The sequence below is a fragment of the Ciconia boyciana genome, chromosome 3, assembly GCF_034638445.1.
Source record: "Ciconia boyciana chromosome 3, ASM3463844v1, whole genome shotgun sequence".
NCBI classification, from domain to species: Eukaryota; Metazoa; Chordata; class Aves; order Ciconiiformes; family Ciconiidae; genus Ciconia; species Ciconia boyciana.
The window spans coordinates 72,744,661-72,771,537 of NC_132936.1; the positions used below are offsets into that span (position 1 = coordinate 72,744,661).

The following is a 26,877-nucleotide window of genomic DNA, read 5'->3' on the forward strand; positions in this document are numbered from 1 at the left end:
TAGATGCCCTCATAAGGAAGGTTAAGAATCGCAGCGCTTGAGCCTCCGTCCCCATATCCTTCTTTCCAACTGAAACAGTCAGCAGTGTCACAGGTGTAACCAAGATTCAGCTTTAGGTACCAGTAGGCTTTCCTGCCCCCTACCCCTATCCTAATGCTCAATAACCCACACTCTTACATCACCTCCAGTTGAAGATACCCCTCATCACCCCCAAAACTCAGTATTTTTTGCCAAGGGAAAGCAAGCAAGCCTATTTCAAGGCCACCTCAGTGTCTTTAAGAGCAGCAACAAGCGGCAGTGGGCAGGCAAGCAGGCAGGTCCCTGGAGAGCCATCTCATCTCTTCTGTGATGGCATCTGAGCTGTACTCTACCTTCTCTCCTAGCTGACAGCAGCCTCATAGTCCAAACTCGTCCTTGAAATATATTTCTGCAGTAAGTCATTGGAACTGCATCCCTGGGACTCCCTGAACTTGCCCTTGGCTTTTTATTTACACTCAGAAGCTGCAGAAGAGTAAAAGGTTTGGGACGGTGAGGCAGGCAGGACTGCAGCATGCAATACACTAGGTCAAAGGCAGAAGCAGATGATAGTTCAGGGTTACTCCAGTGATGGCAGTAAATAAATAACCTTTTCTGCCCACTAATACAAATTTGCATATGAAAGCAAAGAACAGAAAAGCTCCAGTAGAATTGTGATCCTCTGAAAACATTTTTAGCACTGCAGGAACACTGCAGCACCCTGAGCTGGTATGACAGGGTGGATTGCAGAGGAATGGAAATCTTACAGTAAGTAACTCCACACAGCATATTTGTTGAATAAAGAGGAGTTCCTTTCAAATTCATTCATCTCAGCATAGCTGGAGCTTGGCTTTCTTCAAAATAACAAACAGTCCACAGTTATTTCCAGTGTGGTAGACAGTGTTATCAGCATGACCTGGTTGGTGCTCCTTTTGTCCTCTTATCCCAGTTTTCCCCCACATACGCATACTCTTCTCAGTCTGTTACCAACTCTTAGGAAGAAAGAGGGAACCAAGTACTTTCTAATGCTCCTGCCAAGCAGCGGCCTGCAGGTGCTTTGGCAGTTTTCCAGCATTCCCGTAGCGTATGCCAGGATCAGGTGATACCACACACCCACAGCTTGTGCTCTCTTTTGCTAGAAGCTCCTTAAGACTGCGCTTCAGGCCCCCTTCTCCTCCCAGCATCAGATCAGAAACATACCAGAAACTAATGGTTGGATTTGTGCTTACCTAGAGTAAAGGAAGACAGTTACTTGCTTAAAACGCTTGCGATTCAGAGGTACCTTGCATCTCACCTCATACTCTTAGGGAATCGTACAGGATTTGGGGACTGCTTTCACGTTTTAGCTTTCTCTTTTTGTTAATATTGCTGACTTGAGGCTTGTGCAAGTCTGACAGCTACAGACATGTTTATGTTGCTGTTACACATGTAAGGGGATACCTGAGCTAGACACGGAGTGCTTAACGTGGCACTGACAGTAGGGTAGGCACAGCAGCAAAAAGCTTCAGACACCTGTGTTTATGTGAAAGAGGTGGACATTGACGGTCTTGACACAGTGGTCTGATGAAGTCCAGGCACAGTGTGCTCTCATAAAGGCTTCATGAACTCATCCAGGAAACAGATGCAGTATTGGCATATAATGTCCTCTGCAAGGACACCACAGGCAGATCAAAGCTACCCAGCCACGGTTTTTTTCCTAATTGTTTCTTAGCAAATTGTACTTTACCCCCATGGTAGTCACTGCAACCTCCTGCAGCGTATCAACAGCTGTTATCATCTGAAGCCATAATGAAAGGTTTGGAGCTACAAGATAACAGGGGAGGCTGCAACCATAATGACACGGTGCAGAAATCAATGAAATTTATCAGGACAGAGTACCAGCCTTATTCACTTTATTTGTTTCTTGCCAGCATCTATGGGCCCTCTGTCAGCACCGAATGATTTGTTTATAACCTTTGCCTTCACTAGCCTTTTATGGCTTCTCTGCAGTTATGGCAAAAACATTTAGCTTACTTTATAGGAGAAAAAAAACCCACAAATGCCAGTCTCCTTAGATTGATTTATGGAGCAAGGTTTGTTCTAATGGTATTGCACAATTTTTCCATCCTATTTCCTGAAACTCTCCAAAAACTAGAATAATCTTGCCAGACTGCCCTGCCTTCCTTGCTGGGTTTGACATTCTCCCCATTTGTCTTTCATCACGCCAAATCCATCACAAGGAATGTCTGTTAGAAGCTGCATATCCTGACTACCGTCTCCTCCTCCATAATCACACAAAAAAGATCTCTAGAGGAAAAAAATGATGGCAACGCTAACCTCAGAGGCTAAAAAAATAATTATATGAATTGGAAGTGAGAGAAAGCTGTCAAGAAAAGGACAAAATGAGCAAAAATATCTTCACATATTGATTAAACTCATTTTTTCCATGACCAAGCTTTAGAAACTGAACGCAAATTAGTGGGACATTTTCATTTAGCCACCCAGGTTTTCCTTTGAAAACAGACACATACTTAGCTTTAAAAACAGACTACAGGCTGAACAATAATAAGTCAGCCATTAGTATGGCCATGTTAAAATTACACATTCAAATGAGTAATGTTAATGGTAATGTTAACATGGTAACGCTAAAAAAAAATAGGTAAAAGCCACTTTGCCTTGTAAAACAAGAATCAATTTTTATCCTGCCCTGCAAGAAACATACATACTACAAAAGTTCTTAGTAATCCCTTTACAGGCCAGGACTGTGCATATATGGATATTACCAAAGATAAGCAAAATTGTTGAAAGAGCAACGTTGTTGCATATGTACACCTTTACCAAGAGGCAGGCACACAAGACACTGAAAATTTGATTAAAAATCAATACCAAAAAAAGAAGGAAAAAAGGATTCTACCCACCAGGAAACTTTGCTTTCCAGTGCTTAAACACAGGCTGCAGGAGAAAGCAAAGCTGCTGTACATCTCTGGACTTCAGCAACATGCTCTTTGGCTCTAGAGCTGAGGACTTCTATCAGGAAAACTCAGTCTCTGAGAAAAAAATGCTTAAAAAAGGTACTTATCAAAACTCCAATGACTTCTAGTGTTGCAGCCTGAGGAGGAATATGTAATATTATATCAAGCAGGACCTAAATCCAGGCAGTGCCATAACATCACTCAGACCCCAGTTTTCTGATATTCCCTAGATCTGTGCTACTGATAAGGCAGTTTTTACTCCTAGATTCTATACCTTACTCATGGCATATTTTTGCCCGACTCCCCTCTACCCAGCACAGACGCATATAGCCCAAATCAGATGGCTGTGCTGACAGGAACCACTGAAATGGTTCAGCAGCCTAAGCACTGAACCACCTAAGCACTATTTCCACACTGCTTTGAGGAAAAGGCTGCAGGTCAGGAGGAAAACACACCACAAACTGGATCCTGTTTGTAGCTTGCTAGCTAGAGCCATGCTGACCAAACCAGCTACATACTTGTAACCAAAGAGAAAGCTGGGCAACAGCTGTACAACAGAATAACCGCTATAACATGCTCCCCATTGGTAATTCTGCCAATTACATAGGTAATTATAACTGGTACGAACTCCCCTTTTGCCTGAATTTTTTTCTATTCTTTTTTCTTATTATTTATTTTATTTACAGATTTATCTGGCACGTACAGCAACATACTCTGAATGCCTCGTGGGTCAAAAAATAGCGTACTATCCACAACAGGTGGCCAAGGATGCTGAATTCTGGTCAGAGCAGCTCACTGCAGCTCTCGTCAATTATCCAAAGTACAGCTGTACGCTGCAAACCAAAAGTGCACCTGTAATCCATACATACTTTGCTTTCTTGCTCTGGTTCCTTTGGCTATAGGAGTCCAAGGACTGATTGAGACCTAAATCAAATCCACCTCCTTCCCATATCAAACCCTTTTGTCAGGATCTCTCCTTAAAACACATCATTATCTTGGTTGTCATCACCTTCTGCGATGGAAGAAGACAAGCCCGCTACTTTAGTGCAGGTCTCCTGTAATTTGTACAGTGGTTTACTTGGTTTACTCACTTTGAGTGCCATAAAAATCAGAACCATATTTTATTTCTGCTACAGATGTTGCACATGAATGATGCCAGTAAATCAAAACCCCAAAAATGCTTGTGCTGTCCACCATGTAGCTTCTCTACATGTAAAACCAGAAAATTAAACAAAGAAGGAAATTTCTGCGAGCATGTCTTTCTACCTTCTACTTTTTGTGGAAAATGGGAGGGGGTGGGGAGTGGTATTTTAGTGGGGTTTTTTTAAAAGACATCTGAACCAGGAAAACCCTCACATCAGCCAAAGCATGGACAGGTCTGAAAGATCAGCACCTGTCTGAGGCTATGCACGGCACAGCACGGCCCTGCCACCAACCGACTGCCAAAGGCAGGGTCTTTCTGAGGACAACACAGACTTGGAGACGCAGCCTCCTCTGCTCACTTCAGCAACAGGAGCAGAAAGTTCCTGGGCTCCGTGCGCTTCCTGCTCCCTTTTCCATTCCCTTTACATCCCTCGGTACCTTGTACGTAAGACTGCCACTTGTCAGTGCTAGCAAAGCTCTGCCCTTGTGGGAAGCTTGGCTCCAGTGGGCCTCAGCTGTGGGCTCCGAAGCACCCAGCTCCGTGCTGGCAGGGTACTGACCCTGCTGCCATCAAGGGAGAAGGGTGAAGAGAATACCTGCCACCACTGACAGCCAGCAAGCCTCCAAATGGGAATGGCTGAAGTAATCCATATGCTTTATATAATCTGTTACTAGATGTGGTTTGTGATGGATTTCTTTCCTCTGCGATGTCCACGCAGAAAAGCGGAGTCTCTGAACTGGCAGGAGGCCACCTCACTGGCATCAGTCCTCTCCCCAGGCCCTGGGTGGAGGTGGTGGAGGAAGCCATACTGCACTCACCTGTGTTTATGAACAGCTTCCTCAGTTTACCCAACTTACGCATGCAGCTGGCTCACACGCAGCCTGTAGATAACAGCAATAAAGCAGGCGTGATACAGTAAGATGATACTTTGCTGACTGCGTGTAGAAAGGGCAAAGATTGATGGTGAGAGCACTCATGAGAACATGGTATGAAGAAAGACTAAAAATAGAGAAGCACATCTAAGTTTTCTTTCCACTGTTTAACATTGCAGAGTAAGGGGATCATGACAGAATTCTCCCTACACTTTCCACAGTTAGGGGTCTGCAAATAAGTTAAGTTAAAGTTAAGTTAAAGTTAACAGTATTAACTTATTAAATTTTACCTACAGAAGAGAAGGGGAAGAAAAAAATTTTTTTTTCACGTAGCTATTCTTGAGTGACAGAGTTTCTATAATCAACGTGAATTCCTCACCTATATTATAGATGTTAAAACACTGCCCCATTTACAGATACTAAGGACTGGAAGCAGTGACCTCTAGTAGGTCCCCTTGGCTTCATCCGCATGCATGGAAAGCCACAGGGGGAGTACGTGTCAGCCAAAATTAGCAGTGAGGAATTCCTGAGTCCTAACACTATGCCTTGCACCTCTAAAACGCACGCTTTCTTTGGTTTAGGCTGCCTTTGAACAGTTGTGCCCGTATAGAACATGAGCGCAGGTGGGGCTGTATACAAAGTCAGATGTTTCTAGGGCACATCAATGTCAACAGCGTAACAGTCAGGAGATCTTGTCACAGGACTTCAAGTTGTCAGAGCACAGCTAGTCCCAGGAACTGAACTGAAGCATTTGCCCTGGGAAACTCTGTCAGCAAGAGGTCCCTCAATACTCCCTAGGCTGTTGCACTGAGTTCATCCATAGGGTCCCTGGGCTAGGACAACAGCCTCGCTGCTGTGCACGGCTGGGAGGTAGCAGCATAGCTTTCTGCAGGTGTGCTTTCCCCCGACCGCTTTAGAGCCCGAGCCTCTAAAGCAGGCTCTGCATGCCCTTTCGCCCCTGCCTCAGTGTCAGAGGACGCCCAGGTCAGCTTCCAGCACTGCCCTACAGCTCCCTCCCAGGACTGGAGTGGAAGGAGGTACACGTCCTACAATGCCTGCTCCACCAGTGTAGGGTTTTATGCGCTTTCTTTTTGCCCAATGCCTGCTTTCTTCTTGTGTCATCTTTGTCCCATGAGCCATTTTAGAAGGAATGCTGTGTCTACGAAGCTCTCTGGAGGGTCAAAGCCTGCGACCAGCTGATCCAGCGTTGAACTGCCAGCCTGCTTGGATCGACTGCTTTCATGGATTTTGCCTTCTTTGCTGAAGTGAATTTTTGCTCTACTGAAACACAATCAAAGTTCAATAATATTCCCTGTTCAACTGCAGGAATTTCATGCTAAAGTCTCCCATCTGAAAAAGACACCTTGGAAGGCAGGCTGTCAATTAAATCAAATTGTAATTTGATAGAGATGCACTAAAAGCACTCATAAGCTGAAACTGGGATTCATGGATTGTACACAGACAAGTTCCCTAAATTGTCCATCATCTGTAAAGACGATATGGGTAAATCACTGGGAACAGAAACTCACATGTAACCCCAGTTAGACACTTCAGCACACTAAATTACTGAAGTTATAACCCACTGGATTAAAACCATGTCCCACGTTTCTCTTCAGATATCAGCCAGCACCCACTGCTAAATCACAGCTACAGGAATTTTTCCCAGAAGCTGGCACTCAGAATCGCTGCTCAGAGCTACAGTAAGAGGCAAGTTCAGAGAGCGGATGGAGATCATGGGATGCTAACAAATGCTACCAGTAGTTTACTGACACTTCATTAAAGAGCTATGTGAGGCTCCCATCCAACCAACTTCCTAAAGTTAAGAGGAAACACAGAAGAAATAAGCTACAGTAATGAGGACAGCCAAATGAAAACATTAAACAGTAATTAGGATGTCAAATAGTTTGAGGTTGCTAGGCAGATGAAGTAAATGCTCTGAAGATTTCTAAATCTAAGCCTGCAACTGAGGCTTGACATCATCGGTGTCAATCATCATCATCATTCAATAACCTAGAGCTTTTTAAAAAAGTGCCAGCTGAAAATGCTTAATAATTAGAAATAAAAAAAATAATAATCTCAAAGTTCATCAGGACATCTATAAATTAATTCTCACAACATGGCTTAGTTGGTCTGACTATAACCTTATTGAACCATAATCAAACAAAGCACAGAGAATTATTAAGGCATATTTAGCCTCTGAATGTGTGAATCATCCAGGAAAGGAGCCTGAGTCTTGTGCTGTAGACCCTTGCCCTGTTAAATAAACTCTCCCCAATTTGTAAGGCAAATGAATGCTAACATTTTTTTAAAGGAGATCTTGATATGCTTACAAGTTAAATGAGACATTCCAGAAGTGAAATGTCTATTTTAAAACAGAAGAAGGGAAACTGAAAGAGTCTGTTTTCCAAAGAATGAAAATGCAAACCCGGCATAATGGAGAAAATCTGCACACATCCTAAACACACATTTATCTTAACCTTAGTAACCACATGATTCCCAAAGATTTATGGATGGCTTTTATTATTAATATATAAACAGCAATGAAATGGAAGCTTATAGTAGTGGGTGGTTTGCAAGTAAAAACTTCTAAAAGTGTCTTATTTGCAGAACATTCTTCTCATGAAACCACAAAAAATAGCAGCTACCTCCACACCTTAATCCGTGGCAACAGCGGGGGAGAGAGAGAGAGAGAGAGAGAGAGAGAGAGAGAGAGAGAGAGAGAGAGAGCGCGCGCGCGCTATGTGGTTTGTTAAGCCTTCAGGTTTAAAGGTCATGGATTACTAGAAGAACACCGTTCACTGACAAGTAATATTTAATAACAATATTATAAGAAATTTAAAAGTGGTCAAACATTTCCATGGACCAAAAAGAAAATGGCGATAATAAACAAATAAAATTCCAGAAACTATGGTGTGGCTGGAAACGCAGAAATTTGTTTGGCTTTAAGATATCACTTTGGGATTTCTGTAAAGAAATTACAAAATTTGAATAATTCTGCAAAAAATGTATCATCTTGCTAAAACATTTAAATATTTACCGAAAATTTCGCAGCATAAGCTGCGCTTCCGCTCTCAGACCTATTCCTCCCAATTTTGCTGTCCACCCTCTATAAACTTGCTGCTTTCCCAGAGCTGCTGCTCTGTAGAGCTCCTCATCCGCTGCTAGTGAGCAACAGCAAGCCGGAGGGCAGAGGTGAACAGATGTCCCTTTTGTTACTTTCTAAATTCCAGAAGGGCTCTATACATCCCACTAACGAGGGACACAGCCTCCCACTCCAGCCTCAGCACAGCCACGGGAGCAGAGTTTCACTCCCGGAGCCCCCTGCCCAGCACCAGCACTCTTAAATGGCACACTCTGTATTTAACTACATCTTCCCCTTGCCTCCGCTCTCCCAAAAGAATAAAGCTTTCCTGAACAGAATATTAACTTTCAGCCTTTTATCTATATTCATTCGCATTTAGAAAGCGGGTAGGAGGTTGCAAACAGCACAGCTGAGTGATTTACGCCCTGCTGCAAGAAAAGGGAGGACAAGAGCAGCGGCAGCCAGGCTTTTTGGCAATTCTGCAGCTCCCTGGAAGAGCAGCAGCCCTCCCTGCCGCTTCTCTCCCACCCAGAGCTTGAGAAAGGCTCACTGTACATTTAGAGACAGCTCATTTATTACCGCAGTATAACTCACCCTTTTGTGCTGCCCAAACACAGAGCTGACCTTAACTCAAACACAAAGTTATGGCCATATATTTGTGCTGTCTTAACGTATGCAGTCCCAGCCATACGGTGAAGCTTTGCAATCACCTGACAAAGACGGTCCTTGTCCCAACAAGTTTCTACAATCTAGCTGTAAGATAAGAACTGGATGCAAAGTACAGGCGGAGGAAACACAAGGCAGCGATGACATTTTATTCAGTGTCTTTCAAATACTTGGGAACGTGCTGAATGAAAGAAATGTATGAATGTTACCAGCAGAAATAAGACTGAAGTAGTGTTGATGCAGATAAGAAAAAACACACATCAGTATATTTAACCCTGGCTTTGTGTATTTCCTATGAGGTTAGTTTACAAACAGCTCCCTGTTCATGCCACAACATAAGCAGTTGCCTTCACCACATAAGCAGTTGCCTTCACCACATAAGCAGTTTGTTAGGTTACTTGTGGTTGTTCACAACACAATATATTCCTACTGTACAGCTATAAAACATCTTTTTCCAAAGCCCAGAATCCTTCTCATATGCCCAAAAAACAAGGTTTGGGATTTGTTTCTGCTTTTGTTTTGGTTTCATTAAAGGGTACATATGATGAGAAGCTTAAAGCATACCTAGCTAGCAAAACATTTTTGTTCAAGATCTTGGAGTTTCAGAAACCACCTCATCTAAAACTATTTAAGACACAAACACAAACAACAGTTTGTGTATGTTTCCATCACTTTAGGTTGCTTTAGGATGTTAAATATGGCTCACATCCAGGAAGCAAGAAGTCCGCAGGGAAAACTGAATAGTCCTACTGCATCAGAAGAAAGAAGTCTGATTTACTTTAGGTATTTCTTCAAGGGTAGCCAGAACAGCTGCCTACACCTGTTTGGCAACATACCTCGTGCTGTTCCTAGATACCTCAACAGTCTCCACTGTGGATTAGGGTCCTGATTTTTAAACAGCAACTCCAGAAACAAAACAAAACACTGACATTCTCCAATACAGCCGCTTCCAAATTGATTACAGATTTTTTTAAGTGGAACATTTTTCTGCTCCAATTTATACTGCTGTAAGTCTGTTTAAACTCCACAGACTTCAAGAAGGTCTCTTATATATGTACCGAGATCCTCAAGCACAATTTCCTTTCAGCTATCATATCTCAATACTACCAGAGAAAACTCCCCTTGCTTTTAAGCCAAGCTTTCCCTAAGGAGGGCAATCGGAATTTGACGCAGCTCTTCCTTAGTGGATGAAAAAACAGGCAGTGAGAAAGTTCATCAGCTTGAAACTGTAACAAATACTAATTGCAGTTAAACTTATGACTGTCATGACCATAATATTTGTTTTGCAGGTAATTTAAATTGCTCATCCAAATTTTCTAAAACCATAAGGATCAATCCCTCGTCAGAAAGGACAGCATGTGTCCTAATCTGCTTTTAACTGCTTTTTAAAGTCATAGCAAGACAAATGTCAAAGAAGGAAGAATCTCACTCTGAATATCACTGTGTTGCTTTAAATCTAAACTGAATGTCTTTTCTCTCTATATGGGACAGGCTCTGCAGCAGGCCCCAGAGAGGAGAGCCTGTTTCTAAATCATTACTCTGTTCATGAGGAAATTAAAAGTAAACTGCCTAAAAATCATGCATCCATCACCTGCATTCTCTCTTTTGTGCTGAAGATTTAGGACAAATAAACTGAGTACGTCAGCAGTCTTTGTCAGACAGACCAGACTTGCAAAACTGCAGTGCCTATACATGAAGCTGAGGTATTGCTCCATAGCTTTAAAGCCACTGATACAGTATGCTAACTTCTGGCCTTAATGCACTGAAGAAAAATACTAATTGTGAGAGCACACATCACTGCTCCCTATACTGAGTGAAATAAAAGCGATGAAAAACCTCAGAAGAATGCCATCATGACAGTCTGATGATTACAGCAGTACCATAAAATTCAGGATGCTTATACAGGAGGGATTGGTACATCCTCAGACATCACAGTTATCTTCTCTATAACACTTGATAAACTTTCCGTTGACGCACCCTGTGAAGTTTCTCATCTACAAAATGCTCAAAAAGAGCAGCTCTACTAATTAAACCATTTCTTTTTGGTGGGTGCCGGAATTCTGTACTGCAAAACAGAGGTACTCTTCCAGAGTAACATCTTCACGTGTAACTCATGTCAGCAATCTAAAGGTACCTTCCTCAGGCATGTAGGTTAGCAGCCATAGAAAAAGAGGTTGCAAATAGAAATTAAGTATAATGTGGGAACAAACATTATGGGATGCCTTAGTTATATTGGGATTCCCACCTTTTGAACCTAGCAGGAATTAACTTTCTCTTAGAGTTACGCTATCCAGCAACCCAGTGCACAAGCAGCTATGCTTTTACTAACACATCGCAAGAAGTGACAAGGCGCACACTGCAGTTCTTCAGAGTTGTCTTTTTAACTAATTGCCTAATTGCCTAAAACGTAGAAAGAGACATCCTCTAACCGCTGCATCAGGAGGCAGGAAACCAGGAACAATAAAACTCTGATACTGACTTCCTCTCAGAAGGGCTTGCTTTAATCATTGGTGCCACAACACGTATCTACTGCAAATGTCCAGTATTTCCCCTTACAAGGCTTCCCCCCAGCCCCTCAAGGGGTATATAACTTCGACAGACATGCTCACTTCGGATGAAGCTTTCCATGCCAGAAACTTGCCTCCCTGCTGAGTTGTTTTAGGAGATTTCAGCAAAAGCATTCCCCCAGGCCTTTTTGAGAAAGAATGCCCTTTTTTGCTCATGTTGAAAAATTTTGGTGACCTTTCCCCCCTGAGAAGACAAGCACCCCCAGGCTGACTAGCAGGGACATGAACCATACCCTCACATCTCAAGGAGGGGCAGTAGCAGATTGGAGCATAATGGAGACTGTGTCTGAGAGTATGCCTTTTGCTGTCTTTCTGCAAATCTCCCCATATTTGACCATATTGGGGGGGGAGAAACACCTCAAATTCGCATATCCCCAATAGGAACTTTTAGCAATAGTCCTTTGCATGTTTCAGCTCAGGCTTCACAAGGTCTTAACCCACAATTGCCATTCTTGGATGCTGCCAGTCACATCTGGTTCAGATCTGCTCCTCTGAAGCAAGAGCAGGGAAAAGATTGTTCCAGTGTCTCAGTGACCCTCTGCAAACCTTATGCAGTGTGGAGAAGCATGCTGTGTGTAGTTCCAGGGCAGAGGAGACACAAAGGAGTCCTACTGAAAGATGGGAAGGAGAAAATGGGAACAAAGCTTGATGGATACCAGAAGATGGAGACTGAATGTTAGCAGAACTTAAGAGGACAGAAAAATTAGGAATGATGATGAAAATGTTGTCTGACCCACCAAGAGAACTATGGAGAGAGATCTGGAGTCAGCAGAGACTAAGAACATGGGAAAGAGAAAGACTAAAAAATGATAAATCACATGAGGAAATGAGACAGTATGGACTGATGGGGAATTAGGATGGGATCTACTGAGAGAAGACTTAGGACACATGGGCGGGAAGACCGTAGGCAGAAGACTGTGCAGAGGAGAACGGGACTTTCTGGGTAAAAAGGCTTGAATGAGGAGTCTTAAGTATAAAAAGAGGGGGCTGAGGACAAAAGATCTGGAGAGGAGATAGGACAGAGACTTAAACTAGTCCAGTAGGGACAGTTTAAAAAAATGTCACGTTTGGAGTGAAGCTCAACCTCTGTTTGCATCAAATATTTGTGAAATGCACTGATAACACATGCTTCGCTCCCCTCTAGTTACTGTATAGATGCCAACAACTTTTTACTGATATTATTTTACCGATAGGTGTTCTTATATCAAATGGCTGAGGTTCATGCGGTGGATGTAGATGTTCTCAACAGGCTGAGATCACTATGAGAGTGTATTTAATGTAACATGACAGATGCACGCACTGTAACAGTGCATTTGCATTATTCCTTCATTTCGCAGAAGTAAAACACAAATGTGGATATCTTTCTACAGTTACAAGCATTTGTACAAATTATGAATATGGGCTTCTGACTCCTATGAACTGCAAGAGCAAAACACCTTTTTATTATAAACTCAGGGACAGCATTTTACTCAGGGAAAAAAAAAGTTACTTCAGTAAGTGACTCTAATTGAAGTTTATGCCTATTCTAACTAAATTACTACTTGAAAAAGTCAGGCTAGGTCCTGAAGAGGAAAAGGTGTGCAGGTTCTGCCCTGGCCAGTACACCTGTCAGCATGACAAGCAGGAAGCAGAGGTATCCGATTTCTCATCACAAACTTGCCCAAAACACGCTTCAAGCTGTACTAATTCAAAATTTTAATTATGCTTAACAGATCATCTGATAAAATATACCAAACAATGGAAAAGTTCGCTCTATCTTTGTTACAATGCTTGCCTGTGCAAGAATCACAGCAGCATGCCTCAAAACAATCATAATTCAACTATTCTTCCAGGTCACAGACAAAATGGCTGTACTGGCTAGAAAAGCAGTTGTTTTTGAAGTATATCCTGGGGCAAAGGGAGCCAAATAGTGCCTGTACAGCCTCCTCTCACTCATCCTAAGCCCATGAAATACTTCTTATCAGCAGTTTAAAAGAAACCTGGACAACCTCAGCAGGTCTCCAGTATCGGTTAAAGATCACATTAGCCATGTCCCATGAAGTTCATTTCTACCTCCATCTACCAACTTGGAGCTGTTAATAACAAAGACCACCCAGATACTCAAAAGGCAATAGAAGCTATGCCTTTTTAGTTTATTTTTATTTATTTACTTATTAATGACCTAACAGCATTAGGTCAATAAAGGCATCAAAAAGGGTGAAATTCTATTTTCCCCCATTCACTCCATAGTCTTTTATGTCAGGCATGATAACGCTAGATGTTCTAAGGATAACACAGGCTGAAAGGACACTGACCAAAATACTATGCTAGGCTAACTCTTATTGAGCTGACTTTGGATAAGATGAATAGTACCAGGATCCTACATGCAGCTTCACATCATCCATGTTAATTGGTCATTTGTGTACAGCTGTGTACGTTCCTTACATTTGTGTACAGCTAATCCTGGAAACCAGTTGCAGGCTTACAAGAAGGTAATCAAGAATAGTTAGCATGGATTCACCAAGGGGAAGCTGACCAGCCTGATAACCTTCTATGATGAAATGACTGGCTTGGTAGATGAGTGGAGAGCAGTGGATATGGTCTACCTTGACTTCAGAAAGGCTTTTGACACTCTCCCATAAGATCCTCATAGACAAGCTGATGAAGTACGTGTTGGGTCAGCAGGCACTGAGGTTGACTGAAAACTGGCTGAACAGACAGGCCCTGAGGGTGGTGATCAAAGGCACAAAATCTAGTTGGAGGCCAGTAACTAGCAGCATACCCCAGGGGTTAATACTGGGTCCAGTCCTGTTTAACATATTCATTAATGATCTGGATGATGGGAAAGAATATGGATATATTAAAAAACCAAACCCAACCAACCAACCAAAACCCACAAAAAACCCCCACCAAAACCCCCACTAAAAATTAAAAAAAAATCTCCCCAAACCCCCCAAGAAAGCTTGATTGTGCATCACAGGCAAACATGCTTTGCTTTTGACACCCTCTCAGTTCTAGCTCTAGAACCTGTTTCAAAGTGCTGGAAACAACAGTGAGAACATGTTTTTTTAAAAACATTGTCTAGAGAGAAGGTAGCATCAGCAAATCCCCACTACCAAGGGACAAAAAGCAACAGACAAGATCTGTACCGACAGTTCTCAGCTGGGGGTAGAGGGTGATTGAAATAGTACCTATTCATTTCTCCCTCTTTGTTCTTATGCCATCCTCCGTCTGACATCTCTTCAGCTTTTAGCTCTTTGTACCTGGGTTGCCCTGCTTCTCTTCCTCCCTCCTTCCCCTGCCAAAAAAACCCCACCCCAAAACAAAGAAACCCTCCTTACTATTTTTAGTCTGTGTACGTAAGCTGCTCTATTGCAGTCAGCTGCAAAACTCGCTACAGAGCTCCAGTTCCAACCAATTTCAGACCCCCTTCAACTTCCCACTTCCTGGGTTTTCTCTCATTTCCTCATATTGTTTTCCCTCTAATGATTTTCTCTCTCCGCTTAGCACTGGTTCTTTTGCCTATGCTTTCCTCCACCAGCTCCCACCTTCATCTATCTCTTCAGTTCCCACACACTTCTTGGGCAGCAGCTGTCCTTTGACCTCTCCCCAGCTCCCCTTTTCCCATTCTCATCCCATTTCCTAACCAGCTGCCAAAATCTGACCCATGTTTATCTGGAAAATAAGACAGATCAAGCTGCTTCCCTTCATCTTAGTTTGGCTCAGCACCAGTCATCTGGCTGCCATGCTAAATGGCCCCAAGTCACAGAGGCCCAGATAATCAAATCCTCTAAGGCTACAGCACTCCTACAGATGTCTGCGGAGTCTTCTCATCCTTCTCACAACCCCCACCCTTGGTTAGGTAAATCACTGCAGCATTGCTAAGGTAACTTGTGGAGAAAGGAATCCTGACAAACATATAGAATGGGCTCCCCTGTAACGTGCTTCCAGTCACACCTCCCTCCCCTGGAACCAAGCGAAGAACGTGCTGCACAGGCTGAGGTGGCTGGTTCCCCACTGTCCTCACCACCTGGGAAGGACCTCCTTTGAAACCCTTGGATCCTCAATACCTACCTAAGAAAAGCCCCACTGCCAAACACTCCATCTCTCAAATAGGCTGTCTAGTGCCACACAAAGCTTTCAAGATTCATTATTTATTAGTTGCTGCAGGAAATAGGCTTGGGCATTTCACAGGTAAATTCCTCCAGCTCTGTCATAACTTCAAGTGCATTTGCCTCATTTACTCTACACCTACTGTAGTGATGCTTAAAGTATGTCTAGCAAGCATTTGTTGGCCTTCCTACTTGTAAATGGAAAATCTGTTTCAAGATTTTAATGATTCTTTCCAGTTTCTCAAGTTGTACAGTTTACTGCATAGGAGGGCGAGTGAGGGCTAAGGTTTCCAAAACCATGGAGGTCATGCCTAGTGAGCAGTGACTACGCACAGAAGCGGTCTTGCTTCTGTAGCATATGACAACCTTAAATACTCTAAAATGAAACTTAGGCAACAGTTGGATGTAGTGGAACAGCACCAGCTACAGAACAAAAAGCCTTCTTTGTGAGAACTTTGGGGTGCTGTTCTCCCAAAGTTTCCAAAAAGGGGTAGGGTGCTAGTGTTTAATCATGACATGCATTTGTGTCATCAAAGCCTTAGCATTTTTTCCCCGCTCATTGCTCGGGGGACCAGGCAGGTTGGAACTGCAGGTGGGGAGAGTGTCTCCAGCTGACTGATATTTCCTTTTGCAGATGACCTCATACAGCTACCTAAAGCTATATATTCTATAAACAGCACATTAAACATGCGCCTCCCAATAAATCCTTCTTTGTGGGTTAAGTAAGTAGACTACATGCAATAGCCAAGGGACTTAACTGTCATCTTCAAAAACACAAAAGAACGTGACACTGATGGCACGGTTACAAGTACATGGAGTGAGCAGAGCAATCCACAGAAGGACTCATCCATTTTTTTCCCTGTACTAGAAAGGGGAAATGAAAGATGCTGTTAGGCTGGGGATTGGACAAAAACTTCACTGCTGCTAATAAATGCTACACCCATTTACTAGCACCACCAATTCAGAATTAGTATTAAAGAAACCATAATTTCTTCATATAACAGCCAAACAATAGTGTTTTCCAGCAAATACACATGCCATATTCAATACTACAGGCCAAGGACATGGAGTGAACACACTGCAGCTGTGAGCTGCACGAAAGGGATGGAGAAAAAAGCAGGAAAGAACCTGCAGGACTAGGATTTGAAGGGGGGAAAAAGAATCAGTAAGTGAGACCCTTCAGATAAAGACAGGCAAACAAGCTGTCTGCTCTTTGCTTCTTGCCATACATTCTAGGAAACAGAGCATTGTACATTTTTTTGTAAATAAGCGTTACTGCAGAGTTTACCACTCTGTTCACTTCTGCTGTCAACCGTAGGATTTTTTTTTCTGTTATTTCTTCATGAACACATAGTAACAGCTTAGATTTATCTAATCAAATAAAAACTAGAAACACACAAGAACAATGATGATACATTAATTTATAAAGACCAGCAAATGTCAATTCCATTGTCAGGTCCATCTGTCCTGCTGTGAAATCAAATATGTAAAAAATAGCATTATGGAACAGTTAACACCATCCTAACCAAGACTCCTACCTTGACAATGCTTTTTAGATCCTGCACATACATCCTCTCTGTCTCCAGAATCTCTTGGACGACTCTGTCTACGTAGAGGAGCTTGGGACTGGTGGGCTCTGTGACCAGGGACATTGCACAGTTTTTGCTCGCTCCTTTTGGTTCTGCTTTCCTTGGCATGCTTAGCCTTTTTTCAAGGCTTTCCTCAGGATCCTCGTGCTCTGCAGGGGAGTTTTTGCGTGGCTTGTTGCTGGAAAATCGCCTGGCTGGTACCAGTTCTAGCTTGATGGCACCCGTTTCTTTATCCTGGTTGAACAAGCCCAAGTGGCTGTTTGAAGCCAAGGTCATTCTGCTTCCAAAGGAGCAGTGGCTGTCCCTGGAGGAAGCAGAGGAGGAAGTGGAGCTAAAGCTGACGGGACGGTCACTGTCTGACAGGTCCATGGTTTTTTTTTCACAGTAGCGGAAAGGTCTGCTCTCCTTGTGCAAATCTTCCCCTTTCGTCTTGGAGTCAAGGGCCTCCGTCACAGCTGGTAAAACATCAAGAGGTAAGTGGAAGTCATCTAAAAAAATAAACAGAAGAAGTGGGTTTACTGTTGCTGCTCCACATAACACAAAAGTTGACAACAGATACTTTTAAGGCTTTTTGCATACGAAACTGCCACAGCTCTATTTTAACTAAAGGACAACCAGAACAACGCGGTTTGGGGGTCACTGCGGCTCTAATGCTTTTCAGGTGGTGGGGATCCCCCACTGGGGGCTACTACACAGGCACCGCGTACCTCCTGCTCACATATATGTTTGTCTCTGGCACACCCTTCTTGTGCCAGTGTACTGGGCTTGGTGCTAGTGCATGCACTGCCCAGGCTCAGCACGGGACAGAAATAAGACTCGAAGATTTTCCCTAAGGTTAAAAAAAAATCTCTGTTGGGAGCAGTCCCTGCTACCTCCAGGCGGAGCACTGACCCTGGTTTGGAGGCTTTGGAAAACTCAAGAATCACACAGTGATACCAGACAGTATCTTTCATTTTGAATACCGTAAGGCCAACAGTCAAACAAAAACTAAAAGCAGTTATCAATTACCAGCTCTGTGGCTTGTACAAAAACACTAAAACCAGAATGATTTCCCTATGAAAATAATGTAGCTTCTGAAAAAAGAGTTCCCACAGGAAAGAGTGCTGCCAAATAATTCAGTTTTCTACTGGGAAAATAAGTCATTCTAAAACTGTTCAGCTCAAGCCAGAATATTACCCCCTGTTGAACTGACCCAAAGCTGTTTTTCAAATCAGTGCAACAACAAAATAAGATGTCTGTCTTCCTGTCAGCATCTCAATTCTACTTTCTTTTTATTGCCAAAATACCCTGCAGGACACTGACCACGATGCAACGCAGATTTCTCTCTGGCCAAGTTGTGTGCGATGCACCACGAGAATCTGCAAAAGCAGCTGCAGGTAAATTCAATACCTCAAGGTTTCATTTCAATAAGAAGCGTCCACCCAAAAAATCTTGCCTCAAACTCAAAGAATTTCAGAGTATCTGTCTGTGAAAAAGGGAAACTTGTGACAACTTAGGAAGAAAAGCAAAACTGAAGCTACCCACACAGTGGTAGCTTAGTCCTTATTTTACTCCAGCAACAACCTCATTTTTCAAAAATCATACCGGCGATTACAGCTCTAGACAGCAGTTTCAGTAAAGAAACCATAAAGCCAGTAAGCTGCAAATTGAACCCGCCCAACCTTTAAGGTGGCCCTTCTTAAACTGAGGCAGACTGGCTATGCAATTACAAGCAGAAACTTCCCAGACACAGCTCCTGCTGCAGTTGGGTCTGGGGCCGGGGGGGGAGAATTCCATTCAAAGCAGAAAGCCACTCTCTCAGTTTTCAAAATCAAGCACTACTATTTATTTAAAAATAAAAAACCCCAATCCAAAGCAAACAAAAAAAGTCCAGAGAAGAATGTTTGATTTATTTGGCCTATCTTGAATGCACAAGATTTTATTTGTACATGAGTAATTAATACTGCCATTTCAGTGATGATGGTATTAGCTTTCTGTTAAGGAGAAGTATTGCCCTCAAGGTAATGCATGGAATTAACACTGAGAGTAATTTGCTCATTACATGGATCAGAAATTGGCCATTAGATTAAAAACCTAATTTGGCACCTCTGTACCCCCGGTTTTACCTTGAAGTCTGAAAATCTATAGCCTTTCTTTGTGCCAGGTTCTTCTGGTTTTGCAGCATAGAAGCATATTTTCTTACCCTTCTTGAATAGACCACATCAAATACAAACTCCAAAATAAAATATAAAGCAATAAAACAGGAAAATGTTTAAAACTGAAGAATGCAGTGAAGTTCTCTTGTTTCAAAACAGGTATGGACAAAGATGTTTGCCTTCCTATTGCTTGTGATAAGAAAGTATGCATTTTTGATAAGGAAGAATGTATTTTGTTATCAGCTTTGGATCATTTTTCACGTTCAGTTAGAAAGCACAATGTTGCTGTGCAGATGTAAACCCCCTTGAAAAATGCCCAGGATAAACAAGATAACAGGGACACCCTTCCAGCTAACTTACTCCAAGATATTTTACTAAAATTACCTGACAAAGAAACACCTGATTAGCCACGTTTACGGGGAAAATAAAGGGTTCCTGTGACATTCCATTACTCCACGCTCTTTTCTTCCTGTTTCACTGATAAGTGGTCTGCCCCTCAGATAACCTGAAGGCATTAATATGTAATATTTGCTCCACAAACATTGTCAGGCTCATTAATATAAAAACCAAACAAAATGCAGTTCCAGTCAATGAAACTCAAGTCAGAATAAATGTTAAACGTAGTTTTTCATAAGACATACTTGTAGCCAGGAGCATTGGGAGAGCACGTCTTAGAAAAACAAAACAAACGAACCCCCTTATTTCCTTGTTTAATGACAATGTCATTGCTTATTAAAAAAAGAAAAAAAAAACCACAAGGATTAGTTGTAGTAGTTAAAATGGGCTTGCTCTTTAACACGTGTATTCCCACTGACCTTGGCAAACCCCAGGCACCTGCTATGCGTGGCTAATTAATTGCAAGCAACACAGGACTCAAGTTCCTTCATTTTTAACACAAATCACTGTTCCTGTATGTGTAAATTACACCAAGCAAACTATTTGCTACTTGAAAATCTTGGTCTGTTTCATCCTCAGAGCTTCATCCTCGCTGCTAGCCTCAAAAGCTACGTTCTACTACTTCTTACTCCTTTCCCAGCCAGGTGCAAATTGGTCATTTGGCTTCCCTATGGAGAGTTTTTGCTAAAATTTTGCCCATTACATCTCCAGCCAGCAAAACACGTTTCTCGGGGTCCCCGCAGACGGCACCAAAGCCCAGTGCTGCTGCAAGGCGAGGACCCCAAACCTCTCCAAGCCTGCTCGAAACACACCTCAGCTTCACCTGGGCAGGCAGTGAACCCAGCAGAAAGGGAGGACACCCAGGGATTTCGGCGTGGCCCAAACCGGGAAGCAGCTTCCTTTCCTCCGCTGCCAAGTCCTGTACCAACACACACTTTGCGCCCTGTAAGCCAGGGCTCAGAGTCAAGCCCTGGCTCTGCCCAGCCCTCAATTTCTGCCTCTGCTACAGGTAGCTGTTACAAACCCATAGCCCTTCCCAATAACACAGGATCTGAACATCTTCCAAGGCTTCACAAGTTTATCTTCAGAAACCTCTCTGAGACTAGGCAGCAGCACCCCTGCTGCGGAAGTCAGGAGCAGGTATTTTAGATGATGTCTGCCATCACACGTCCATCAGAAAAGGCAGCAGCTGAATCCAGTTCATTGCCACAGCCACCTTTTCTCTTGCCAGGGTCTGCATTTGGCTTTTCAGAGCTCTGGTACAGTTTTAGGGCAAAGTAACTCCACTCCTGTGCCAGGTGCCTAAGGTCTGTACCAACTGCCTGGTGAAAAATTCACAAGTGAATTAATGAGAGTGAAGGGAGCGGGAAAACGTCCTCCCCAAGCTTGCTCTCTGTATCATGGCTGACCTGGTGCCTTTGCAAACCCTGTAACCTCTTACAAATTTCTGCCTTTGATACAAACTGACTATAAAAAGCAAGTTCCTTCCATACCCTGTGGGACTGATTTACACGCCCCCTCCCTCCCCCCCAGCCACCCCTTCCAGCAGCCGCACCAGCAGGGAGGTGCATTCCCCAAAACTCGGGCTGCAAAGACTTTGCGTCATTGTAGGTACCCCCAGAGCCCCACAGAAGCACAGGCTCTGAGCAAGCCCTGACCCACGTCTGGCCCGGTTCACTGCTTTTTTTGTTAGGCATTCTTTTGTTTATTGAACCTTTTCAATGACAAACCAAAATAATATTGAGAACTTTTGTGAGTTGTGAATAACGGTATTTAACTCAGTCCGGGGAGGGGAAAAAAAAAAGGAAATCTTCAATTTGCATACTTTAATTAAGGAATAACAGTAAATACTTGTTAGTTCATCACTGAAAGGAGGATAATTACTACTTGTCCCTACTCACAAGGAAACACGCTCCCCGAACAAAGTAATTTCTTGTTTGTGCCTTTGCATGAATTCAGTCAGCCTCTCCCCCTCCCCAGCCCCTGCAAACCTCCCTCCTGCCCGCCCAACGCACAGACACACACACAGAGGCATGGCAAAACCCCAGAGCGCTCCCCAGCAAGAACAACAACATGTCGCTCTTCTACAGCCGTGCAAGGACAAGAAACACCCGCGTTTCACCCCCACAGGTAATACTAGTTACAACACTGAAGGCACATGCAACACTGAAGGCACATATCTTGGCATTATCTCAAGTCTTCAGTGTGCGGTCATAAACAAATTCTCACCAAAAATGCATACACTTCTTCTATCACTTTTCTTTAACAAACACCTCCTTCCTGTAACTATATTCATGGTAATGATAAATGGTTTTCCATCATCTCTGCAGCTTTGGCTACTCTAGAACATTAGCATACAATGAGAGATAAAGTGCTTTAAATCAATTTTATATTTATATGCAAAGATTCCCAAGCCCTATCTAAATATAGGTGTTTATTCCTCCAAGTTGTTTACTGCACATGACATTTTAAGACATACTGCATGACTGAAAACTCACAAGTCAATTTATATTCATAATTAGTATTGTTGTTGTCTTTCTCCTGGCATGAAAAAGAGCACCTCAGATGTTATCTACAAAGTCAACGTTACCAGAAATTACAGGCTTCACATCCTCTGGAAGTTTAGCTACATAAAAGTGATGAGACTACAAGAAATCTTTCCTGTATTTTCCTTGAGATATTTTCATATTTCAAATAAAGCATTCATACTGTGGATACAATTAAGCAAGACTGTTTAGAACAATTTCTACATTCAGTATCAAATTCAAATGCAGCACCGGAATTGAGAAACATAAATGTTATACAGCCACCTGACCAGGAAAGATTAAAACACATTCACTACAAGGATCCCAACATGATCTCAAATACACTCCCCGTATCCTCTGCTCTGAATATTGTCCCAGTGAAGGTCAACAGATTTTTAATTACTAGATTTTGCATATGAATGCATATCATTTCTAAAACGAACACCCTCTGTGAACAAAACCACATTAGAGAGCTACAATATTTCCAGGATTAGATCTCTAGTCTGAACTGTCACACAGGATACGCTGCCAAGTACTTTAACTGAACTTTGAGCAACAGAAACCCCATTTATTAGAAATCTTACAACGAGGGAAAAAAGTCACCAACTAATGTGCCTCTGTCTGTCAAAGTACTGCTACCCCCACCCCCACCCCCCCAATATTTAAAGCAGGATAGCCTCTGTCACAACCAAGCACGCTAATGTCCGAGAACGTTATTGCAAGGGAAAATCCTCTGCGACAGTATCTCACCACTGAGGAATGTCTCTGGCTCCTCGCACCCAGGACGAACAAGTCCTCTCTATTTTTCCAATCCTCTCCGAACAACCCACGACCTACCTGTGCGGCAGAGGAGAGGCGCGGGCTCTGCCTTCAGCTGTTCCCGAATTACCTCATTGGGCACTCAGGTAAAATGAGAAGCTCTTACTAGTCCGTACAGCTCCTTCGCCAGAAATATTGCATGAGTCAGCTTTTATCTATCAAAACCCTAAACACAAAGGCTTTACAGAAACCTGATTCACAACTTTCTCACCGCCTTTTTCCCAGCGCACCGACAGTCTTCGGCATCGCTAAGAGCCTTAAATGAAACATGACATCATGCAATTCAGGGACAGGACAATGGGCATCACTGTGGGTAACTTTAAAACGCACACTTCACTGAGCAACACCCACAAACTTCCATTTTTCCGGGCACAATGCTGTGAAAACATCAAATAGAGCCCCCACTTCCACAGCATTTATTACGCTTTGCTCCTTGATTTGCAGACAATATCGATAAGCATGTAAAGCAAATAAGTCACCTGCTGGTATTGTGACATTTCTGTGTTTATGTTGGAAACTCCCATGAACCTGCGACGTAATAGGATGATCCTCGGCAACAGGATCATTCTGGATCCTATCCTGCCCTAACATAAACAGGAACAGGCTTTTGCAGGGTGTTTGCAAAGCGTCAATGTTTTTCTTAAAGAGGGAGAGGAAAGACTTTCGGAAGAAAATGTGAAAACCAAACCATCAAGTGCTCTGTGCTACATCACAATGAAGCAAAGTAAAAGAAAAGAAAAGAAAAAAAAAAAGAAGAGAGTTTTGTGGGGAAGGGGACAGTGAGAGGAGAAACAGGAGCAAAGATGAAGAAACAGGAGAAAAATGGATATCGACTGGTGCTAACTGGTGGGAAAGCTGATTGCTCTCTTGGCCTGGAGGGGGTGATGGCATTTCTATCTTGGAGCTGCGAGGCAAAAGAAGTCAAAACAGTTCCCAGCTGCTGGCACCGCCTTCCAGGTGTGCTCTCACAGCTGCGTGCTCAAACCTAGCCCGCAAAGAGATATTCTATCTTTAAAATCGTACTTGAAATTCACTCCCTCTCTCCTTGTACGTAACACGGCCTCGGACTCATTCTGAGTTTTCCTAAAGAGCATAGTCCTTGAACAACGCCTTTCAGCAGGAAACTGGAGGTAGAAAAAGGAAGTGAAGACAGCCTTGAGACCATTTGCAAAGCTGTGAAACACTTTGATCTGAACATCGGGGCTGTCAGGGTGAAAGTCCCTTTTACCCAGGCTAGAAGATCAGGTGTTTACAACCTGTTGCCATGCTGCCACGTCTGAGATCATTGAGACGTGCTCTCTCTCACATACATTCTCCTGTAGTTTTTGAGGGGTTTTTTAATACTTACATATTTACATTACAAGATACACATACACATGCACACTTTTTGCAAGGTCTGTGCAATACTTCAGACAGAGCCACCATGTATCTATAAGTTCTGGACACACTCACAGGCACAGGATGGCCAACGCTGGTCCCAGCATCCTCGGTACTTGCACAGTGCAGCACCCAGGTATTCAATCAAATAACCTGAATGTGGCAAATTTACCATACATTTGCTATGCTCCACATTCACACATATTTCTGCAGGAGCTAATGACTCACTCCTCTGGACCTCTGCTTCTTCACACCTTGTGCCCACCTTGCCTATGGAGCTTTTATCACCTGTAAGGGAGGTTTTAACTAACTCCTGGGCAGACCTGTAGAGTGTCAGCCAGCCATAGGGCATTGCTTGGTCACTTCTGTGAAGTCCCAAGACATACAAACAATACCAGCAGCTTCATCATTTAGCTATGACAAACCTCCTGAACTCGGAAGGCTCGAATCAAGCTCAGTGACTGACCCAGGGGCAGCCGGTGACAGAGAGCTTCCCACGTCTACTTCAGTGGGCTAGGCATAAGCAGGGGCTGCAGCGATGCAGCGTGAGCTTCAGTCGCTGCTCTGAACTGGCACAGTGAGCTCTCATGGGCATTACTGGGGCAGGGGGGGAGAGGGGAACAGAGCTCAGGTCCTTACTCTGCTCTGCCTTGCTCTTTCATCTCTGCACATCCACATTTGACCGTAGCACTCCCTTACATCCCCACGTGTAAGTCAGCAGAAGTCCACCCCATACCTGAGGATTTCCCTAAGAACAACCCCTCACTTGGCATCGCTTTAAACATGCATAGCACTGAGAGCTGTCAGTGCAGGAGACTAGAAACTCAAAAGCCTTCTGTTTTACTGTCTAATGGGCATTGCCAGTGAAACAGTACACAGATGTGACAGAAAAATAATGGTTTTGCCCCACTTCTCATTTTCTAGCATTTCATATCCCCTGAGTTTGGCCTTGTTTATCTGCATTATCTTTTAGGAGCTGCATCCCTTTCTCTGCCCCATCTCCTGCTCCCTCCCGTTGCATGCACGGTGCCCTAAGACCACATTATTAATGCATCAGGATTAAGAGTTGAGAAGGGTGACCTCTTTTTCTTTTGGAACAAAGCCTTGATTTTTCTAAATTTGAACAATAAGTGGAGTTTACAGTGGTTAGGAATTATGTTATTCTATAATTCCCAATTGGCTAAGGATTTACTGAAGAAATAAGTTGTCCTCAGCAAAATTTTAAAAAAAAAAAAACATAACTCAACCACAGGGTACATTCAGGCTTAAGGACACACTGACATCTTCACTGAAAGTGCAATGTAATGTATTAATAACTCTCTGCAATGCAGTAGCTATTTAATCTGTATACAGTACTGCAGAGACACCTAACAAAAGGGACAAGCCATCACATGCTGCTGATGTACTGCAACACAAATAGAGCATATGGATCCAACGCTCCATTTATAGGCCTTTTAAAAGGATTATTTTCCATCTCCTTGTGAATTTTGAAGGCTTGCTTCTCTCCTTTTTTTAAAAAAGATGGCCTGGTTCTATTCTATTTTATTCTAAATCAGAGCACATGAAAATTCAGTAAGACATGTAGATATGAATGCACATGGAGGAATAATACCCTAAATGATAATGCAATCAAAGCTTTTACATCCTTTTCTTCTCTGCCCATACTAGCATTTAGTGAAGAGGAGTAAATAGTAAGTGTCCAACATGATGCTGCTTGAGTGTTTTAGTATTTTTTACATTCAAACTTCAGTGCTGTGACCTGAATGAAAATCCACATGGACTCTTCTTTCCGCCCAGCATCATATGGGATCAGGCCTTGCTGCTGGCACATTACTAGTGTCTTTCCATCCTACTCTACATCACGGTAACAATGCTTGGACATCAGGTCTGGTTTCTATTTCTTCCTGGACTAGTCTACTGCTCCAAGCAAATGTCCTGTCCTGCCAACATACTACCACTAAAGCAAGTTTTCAACTTCATCTAACCCAGCTAAAGTTGCTGCTGAAGTTCACAACCTTTCAAAGCCCTTTGCAGCACAAGCACACTGGAGGTCTTGGCTAGGCATCCCCAACATAGCACAAGACGCTTGTTGCTTCACCAAGAACTTTCAGATGTTTTTAAGATTAAAAAATGTTAACTATCTCGTCGCTAGCAATGTAAAGGAGGCAAAATAAACTTTAGAGAGGGATGCACAGTTTCAGTAGAAGGAAACATAGCATCTAGGAATCATTCTTGGTAGTTACAGTGAAAAATTTAATTGTGTGACCACAAAGAAAGTGTCTTCATACAACTCATCTCTTCCAATTTAACAAGAACTCCTAACTACAATATCTAGCACAAGCAGATTCGTTCTTTTAAACTCATTTTAACAGTCTGTTGTTCACTTCTGCCACTGAATTTTCCGTTGACTTCCAAACCTTTCCAGTCAAAATCCTGCCTGAAAAAAAACACATTTTGTAAAAGCCAGTTCTCTGGAACAGCTGACTTTGTTAAATGCCAAATAGAAGTGAGTTTCAGAATCTTTACATAATTGATGTTTTTCTTTAAATGATTCCAGCTAAATGATTTCTCCCATTTGCTTCTGAACTAGAGACACTTACTGGAACCTCCTCTGCACCTCAGGAAGTTTAGAACTAGAATTTTGAAAC

At 42.8% G+C, this 26,877-nt stretch overlaps 1 protein-coding gene across 8 annotated transcripts in view; it reads right to left on the bottom strand.

The window, feature by feature from the left end:
- The window catches only part of PLEKHG1 (pleckstrin homology and RhoGEF domain containing G1), a 137,995-nt gene that overhangs the window by 33,055 nt on the left and 78,063 nt on the right, over nt 1-26,877 (bottom strand). For 6 of the 8 annotated variants that reach the window (XM_072856119.1, XM_072856112.1, XM_072856113.1 and 3 more), the window contains one exon: nt 16,927-17,465. In XM_072856119.1, the coding sequence (XP_072712220.1) occupies nt 16,927-17,346 (420 nt within the window). In that variant the 5' untranslated portion in view covers nt 17,347-17,465. The remainder of the gene's footprint in view (nt 1-16,926; nt 17,466-26,877) is intronic. The other 2 variants (XM_072856117.1, XM_072856118.1) reach the window with 1 other exon arrangement.